The 7,500-nt window shown below is 41.6% G+C and overlaps 1 protein-coding gene across 3 annotated transcripts in view; it reads right to left on the bottom strand.

Annotated features, from left to right (window-relative positions):
* Positions 1-7,500, bottom strand: part of LOC135103546 (head-specific guanylate cyclase-like) — an 83,566-nt gene that overhangs the window by 25,532 nt on the left and 50,534 nt on the right. For all 3 annotated transcript variants that reach the window (XM_064009970.1, XM_064009971.1, XM_064009968.1), the window contains exons 4-5: positions 5,521-5,609; positions 1-76 (exon numbers count right to left, since the gene is read on the bottom strand). The exon at positions 1-76 is cut by the window's left edge and continues 574 nt beyond it. In XM_064009970.1, coding sequence (XP_063866040.1) covers positions 1-76; positions 5,521-5,609 — 165 coding nt within the window. The remainder of the gene's footprint in view (positions 77-5,520; positions 5,610-7,500) is intronic.

The raw sequence follows: 7,500 nt of genomic DNA, 5'->3' as shown, positions 1-7,500 counted from the left end.
GCCTTGCCGTACTGCCGGCGACACTCCCGCACGTACTCCTTCCCAAGACGACGCATAAATTCCTGCGGGTCGACTTCTGCGGAAGGGAGACAAGAGAACGAAATTACTCGACTGACGAAGACACATCAAGTACTTACCATTTAACCGTTTAACTGCTGACTAGCAACACCATGACACCTTCCATTTAATCTGAGTAGTTCTTATAAACTATTTCACTGAGCAAAAATAAGGTTATAGGCGGTAAAACCCTTGAACTACCTGAACACTCCCTTTGATGCCACTGGTGTGTTTGAAATTAATATTCCTTTTGTCATTAAGCTCAAGAAAAGTTCATGGGATTAACGTGAGATGAAGTTTAATTATGGCTTTTGAATAATATTATGATTATATTTTACAGACACACAACAACTAGTCTTTCGAAAAACAATATATGTTCCACGGAGATGATTAAATAAGATAATCTTCGTGGCACAGAGAAGCGTCACCGATGCGTGTAATTAATACCGTACAAGAATACGAAGACATAATATATATATATATATATATATATATATATATATATATATATATATATATATATATATATATATATATATATATATATATATATATATATATATATATATATATATATATATATATATATATATATATATATATATATATATTTTTTTTTTTTTTTTTTTTTTTTTTCAAGGACGTTCAAAAACACCCTTTCAGATAAATAAGGCAAAGGAAATGTGCGAACGTATATTCCACGAGACAAATGATAAAATAGTGTCTTTCTCAAACAAAAACCGTCACCTGTGAGAGCAATTAGCGCCGCAGCAGAATACAAAGAGATAATAAGCATTTTTTTGGGAACTTAAAACAGCTGATCTAGAAACGAAAAGTGCACGTACACATGCACCACGAGGTAAATGAAACAAGCTGTGTTGATCTTTCTCCAATATTCAAGCGAAACCTGTGATTGTAATTAGTTTCATGTAATCGGTGAGATCAGCAGCACCGAATCCAACATAAAAGGAAGCGCAGCATTATCACCGCCATTCCATTTTATCTTGTTGTTCTATCCAGCACTGTTATGACACACTAATCGTCCCCCGCTACTCTAAAATACCCGTTTAAATTAAATAATGTAAAATAAAAGAGAAATATTTCCTCTCCGGATTGAAAACAGACCGGACACAGACCCACTCGAGATATCGAAACATTTTTTTCTATTCTTTTTTTATTTTTTTGTATAATTTTTTTTACAGATTTCCTAAAGCGAGTCGTGCTGCATGGGATGGTAGCAGTAATACGATGATGATGATGATGATGATGGTGATGATGATGATGATGATGATGATGACGAAGATAACAATGATAATAACAACGGACAATAATGGTAAGATGAATCTCTCTCTCTCTCTCTCTCTCTCTCTCTCTCTCTCTCTCTCTCTCTCTCTCTCTCTCTCTCTCTCTCTCTCTCTCTCTCTCTCTCTCTTAATCTCTTGGCACATGATGATCGGACCCACGTCGCTTTTGAGGGATTACCCCCAATTATCTTTTGTGGCGAGGCTTGTGGAACGTCTGCCACTATTGAAGTAGTAGTAGTAGTAGTAGTAGTAGTAGTAGTAGTAGTAGTAGTAGTAGTAGTAGTAGTAGTAGTAGTAGGAGTAGTAGTAGTAGTAGAAGTAGCAGTAGCAGTATTAGCCGCAGCAGCAGCAGCAGCAGCAGTAGCAGCAGCAGCAGCAGCAGCACCACCACCACCACCACCACCACCACCAGCAGCAGTAGCAGCAGCAGCAGCAGTAGTAGTAGTAGTAGTAGTAGTAGTAGTAGTAGTAGTAGTAGTAGTAGTAGTTGTAGTAGTAGTAGTAGTAGTAGTAGTAACAGCAGCACTAGTAGTAGTAGTAGTAGTAGTAGTAGTAGTAGGATGGACAACGGCATCTGGGTGCTGTCATCGGAACAGAGGAGTTCAAGAAGGAGTACATAGGAGAAAAGGTGAAGGAGTGGATACATGAGGTGGAAGTCCTGTCCGACATGGCCAGGACTGAGCCTCATGCAGCCTACTCTGCCTACACCCACGGCTTGCAGCATCGATGGAGATTCGCCATGCGCACCATCCCAGGCATCAGCCCTCTCCTTGCACCACTGGAGGTCTCGATAAGGAGCACCTTCCTCCCAGCGTTACTGAGATACCACACCATCGGAGATGGGGAAAGGGCGCTGCTCGAACTTCCACCAAGACTGGGCGGGATGGGAATCACCTCCCCTGAGAAGTTGGCGACTGTGGAGAACCTCAACTCCCTCAAGCTCACCAGGTCCCTCACAGAGAAGATCATTGCTCAGGACGCACATGGTGAAATAGCCCAAAGTGCAGTCACTGAGCAAGGACGAATTATATCTAGAGATAGGCAACAACATCAACGAAACTGTCTCGAAGACCTGATAAACATCCTGCCTGCAACCACAGTGAGAAAAATCCTCACTGCACAGGAAACGGGAGCCTCTAACTGGCTAACGTCACTGCCCATCAGAGCGAAGGGCTTCAGCCTCAACAAACAAGAATTTGTCGACGCCATTGCTCTGAGGTACGGCTGGCCGATGGAAGGACTCCCCAGTACTTGTGTGTGTGGCTCCCCCAATGACGTCAACCACACCATGACGTGCAAAAAGGGGGATTCGTATGTATCAGGCACGATGAGGTGAGAGATCTGACCGCCAGCATGCTCAGGGAGGTGTGCCACGATGTCTCCACTGAACCGACCCTCCTGCCGCTAGACGGCGAGCACCTGCGCTACAGAACAGCCAACACCACCAACGAGGCTCGAGTCGACGTCAGTGCACGAGGGTTCTGGACAAGGGGACAGAAAGCATTCATGGACATACGGATCTTTGACCCGATGGCCGCATGTCACCACGAACTCTCCCTGGAGGCCGCCCACCGCAAGAATGAGCAGGAGAAGATCCGAGCGTATGGGGAGAGAATCCAACACGTTGACCAGGGCAGCTTCACACCTCTGGTCTTCACCACATCTGGCGGGATGGGCTCCAAGGCTCAGTGCTTCTACTCAAGACTAGCCGACCTAATGGCAGAAAAGAAGCACCAGCCAAGGAGCCATGTCGTCGCATGGATGAGGTGCCGTCTCTCATTCTCCCTCCTCAGATCTGCCCTCCTGTGTCTCAGGGGGACAAGGCATTCCACTCCCATACCTGCAGACTTAGGAGGCCTCGACTGCGAGGCTACAGTGGTGGAGAGTAGGTAGAGTAGAGGTAGAGTGAATTTATAGTTAACAACTAATGTTTATATTATAGAGTATTAGATATGGTTGGATGCCACAGTCATTAGCGTGAGCTGGGGCTAATGACCTCCAAGTAATGGAGCCCCTAATTGACACATCAATAAACATGGGGTGGAGGTAGTAGAAAAAAAAAAAGTAGTAGTAGTAGTAGTAGTAGTAGTAGTAGTAGTAGTAGTAGTAGTAACAACAGTAATAGTAGTAGTAGTAGTAGTAGTAGTAGTAGTAGTAGTAGTAGTAGTAGTAGTAGTAGTAGTGTAGTAGTAGTAGTAGTAGTAGTAGTAGTAGTAGTAGTAGTAGTAGTAGTAACAGTAGTAGTAGTAGTAGTAGTAGTAGTAGTAGTAGTAAAGTTGTTGTAGTAGTAGTAGTAGTAGTAGTAGTAGTAGTAGTAGTAGTAGTAGTAGTAGTAGTAGTAGTAGTAGTAGTAGTAGTAGTAGTAATAGTAGTGCTCGAAATTTTTTTCATTTCCCTCTTTAAAGTAAGTTAAACCAATTTCTTAATAATAAACTACGAGTAAAGAAAAATATGGACTTATTGGAGGTCTTTTCAAGAGCGGATGTCGTTACTTTCACAAAGTCGAAAATTCTTTGTGGAAAACGTACCCGAATGAAAATAAAAATAAGAAACTAATAACAGCGCGAAAAGAAAAAAAATAAGAAAGCGTTTTGCTTTTTGCCATGTTTCAGTGGTGTTTACTTACCACTAAAAGTCTTGGCTCGTGTTTTGAAAGGTTTTCGGCTCTAAAGAACTGTTTTCGAAGTCTACAAAGCTGATTAGTGGGAAGGTGATGCGGGATTCTTGTTAATCCACTAGCAAGATCATGAAAATACCTTGAAACCATAACAACTAACACTAGAGCATGTTATGAGTAGGTGATTTAAGATGTCCAAACGTTTCAGAATGGTGCCCCCGCCTAGAAAGACTCCATGATCCCTGTCCTCACCATACCCAGTGCTGTAAAATCCTGAAATCCGGATGTTCCTTCACAGAGATTACTTAAGACCAACAAAACATCCGAATTACTCCCAGCTCCTTAATATATCACTGTGTAGAAACGAAGAGACGAGAATAAAAGTGACATTTATAACCGATCATAAAGCAGAGGAAGGAATGTATCTGCTGGACATAGTGGTTGAAAATAATATGACATAATAAAATAACGAGAATTCCACCACATTCAGGGTAAATACAATTGTTGGAAAAGAGTGCATTTCACCGTGAAAATGTACAAATTACAAATTTCATTGTACAGGTATGATAGCGGTAAACATTTATACTGTTAATAGAGTTAACTCTTTCAGTGATACCCATTTTATTCCCATAATTCCTTAACATTTTTCAGACATATTTTTGCACTGGAGTATATTAATTAGTTTTGTAGCACAGGAAAAAAGACAATGAACCTCTTATTCTTTCTATTCTCCATACGCCCATGCCAATTATACTTCCATACTGCCCTAAATTTTAACTAAAGGTGACCATGGCAATGAAAGGGTTGAAACTTCTGTAGGAAAAAAAGAAATATCAAAGCTACTACTATCAGAGCCACCACCATCATCACCATCACCACCATCATCATCACAACAACAAAAGCACAAACTAACAACCTTCACGGCAAGGCATCCGTAACAAAAAAAAAAAGAAAAAGAAAACCTCATCACAAAACCACCATCACCATTCACCACCACCATTACTACCACCACATCATCATCATCAACACAACCACAAAAACACTCATTATTTTACAACAGAATCAAGAAAAACAGCCGTATTTATGAATCCTCTGATGCAGAGAGAGAGAGAGAGAGAGAGAGAGAGAGAGAGAGAGAGAGAGAGAGAGAGAGAGAGAGAGAGAGAGAGAGAAGGAAATGCGAAAGTTGGAAATAGATGGGATGTGAAATGATTGGAAAGAAAGAAGGGAAAGAATGGGAAAATGAATGAATGAAGGAAAGAAGGAAGGAAGGAAATAAGAAAATTAAGTAAGGAAGGAAATAAGTAAGGAATAGAGGAAGGAAATAAGTAAGTAAGGAAACAAGGAAATAAAGGAGGGAAGCAAGAAAGGAAAGAAAGAAAGAAGGAAGGAAGAAAGAAAAAACAAGAAAGGAAAGAAAAGAAGCATGAAAGAAAATACGAATATAAGAAAATAAAGAAGAAAGAAAGGAAGAAAGGAAGGAAAAAGGAAGGAGGAAAAGAAGAAGGATGGAAGGAAGGAAGGCAGCAAGGCAGGACTCACCAAGCTGCGTGATGAGCGTGGAGAGCAGGTCGTCCAGGTGCCAGTCGTCCCATTCCCGCACACTATCCGCCACGATGCTCAGTTTCCGCCTGCAAGTACACGTGGGGTTACTGCAGAGAGAGAGAGAGAGAGAGAGAGAGAGAGAGAGAGAGAGAGAGAGAGAGAGAGAGAGAGAGAGAGAGGTGAGGAAAGGAGGGGAGGCGAGGAGTGTTGCATATTATGATTTATTTTTTCCTATGCATTTTTTTTTTCTGTATTCCTTTTGAAGTTTCTGTTCAAAATTCTAGTAATAAATTTCTACTTCCAACACTACCACCACCACGATTAGTATTACTGCTACTACTACTACTACTACTACTACTACTACTACCACCACCACCACCACCACCACAACTACGTACTACTACTACTACTACTACTGCTACTACTACTGCGACCATTATACCTAGTGTGTGTGTGTGTGTGTGTGTGTGTGTGTGTGTGTGTGTGTGTGTGTGTGTGTGTGTGTGTGTGTGTGTGTGTGTGTGTGTGTGTAATTCACCAAGGCCTGATCACGAGTGGACCCGCAACCAGCAGCCGTTAGCCTCTCAGTGCAAGCTCAGAGCTCATTATTACCGATCAATCATTGAGTGAGACTGTGATCTGTGAGACTGTGTGTGTGTGTGTGTGTGTGTGTGTGTGTGTGTGTGTGTGTGTGTGTGTGTGTGTGTGTGTGTGTGTGTGTGTGTGGTGAATATCATATCGCGTAGCAAGGTTCATTCAGGAGTAAAGCCGGGAAGTTGCTACATGCTTGTTGTGGAATCTTGTGCTAAAAAAGTCGAGAGATCCATCGTATATTCTGCCAGGGACCCTGTGTTCTGCTGCAACATTGTTTACAAATTATGTTTTCTTCACTAGAAAGGTAAAAATAGAAAAAAAGTAAATAAATGAAAGGCCTCTAGAGAGTGTAGTGGCCATTGACACTCGTGACTCGCTAATCAGAGAAGACTAATCGGTACTTCCTGGTATGATGATTATTAGTGCGGTACTCATTAGCAATAGAGACTGTCTTCATAATTCAACGGAAACAAGTAAAGACAAAACGAAATGTCACCAGGTTGGTTGGCATATTTCTTGTAGGAGTTGTTACCTGCCTCTAAGGAAAGAGGAGCTGCCAGCTTTGTCCCGCTGGTGGCGGATGAGGGATCCAAGTTGAGGGTTGCTCTGAGTAGCTCGTTATGAGGACGTGAAGCAAAGCATGTAGAAGAAAAAAAAGATGTGATCCGAGCACTATATCGTCAAGAATTATAATGGAAACTCGTCCAAAAAGTTCTAGCGACAAGGGCAGGGTGTGTGCAAGAGTGCCACGCCGCTCGGTGGAGATCGATTACTAGGCGAGAGTTTGCATTTCCTGCCGCACTTTGCATTGGGTATGGAGACAAATGTGAAAAAAAAAATAGCATACATGCAAAACAGTTATGTAAAAAATTAAATTGCATTGTACGCACCAAAACATTTACTAATTATAAATTTGCATATACATGCAATAATTAACACATGAATGGTGCTGGATAAAAGAAACGTTACATGTACAACTATTCTCATTTTTCTGACGGTACTGGACTAAGTACTGTTAATCAGAAATAATGAGAAAGCCAAGTAGTATGACTGTAACGCAGATGTGTGTAGAGATAACGAATGGTTAGAGAGAGGGCAGTGACACCAAACAGTGAGAAAGATATGCAAACCGTCAGAAGAAACGACAGTTAATGAAGATATGGAGAGGAAAGTGCGAGAAGACAGATGGCTCATGTCGCGGGGCATCGGATCCAAGACAGAAAATCAGAGGGGTCGTAAGTGTGGAATGTTGCGGGGGATCTATATAAAGTACTGAGAACATATTACTTCGTGTTCGTTTTGTGTACTTCCAGCATCTCCCAGCAAGTTCAGGTGGTTTGGTGAGCGATTAAACTGACTTGTGTATATTCAGAAATTGCTGTA

Source organism: Scylla paramamosain, chromosome 9 (assembly GCF_035594125.1).
Source record: "Scylla paramamosain isolate STU-SP2022 chromosome 9, ASM3559412v1, whole genome shotgun sequence".
Lineage (NCBI taxonomy): Eukaryota > Metazoa > Arthropoda > Malacostraca > Decapoda > Portunidae > Scylla > Scylla paramamosain.
The sequence above is the reverse complement of the archived record's forward strand: the minus strand, read 5'-3'. Positions and strand labels throughout refer to the sequence as shown.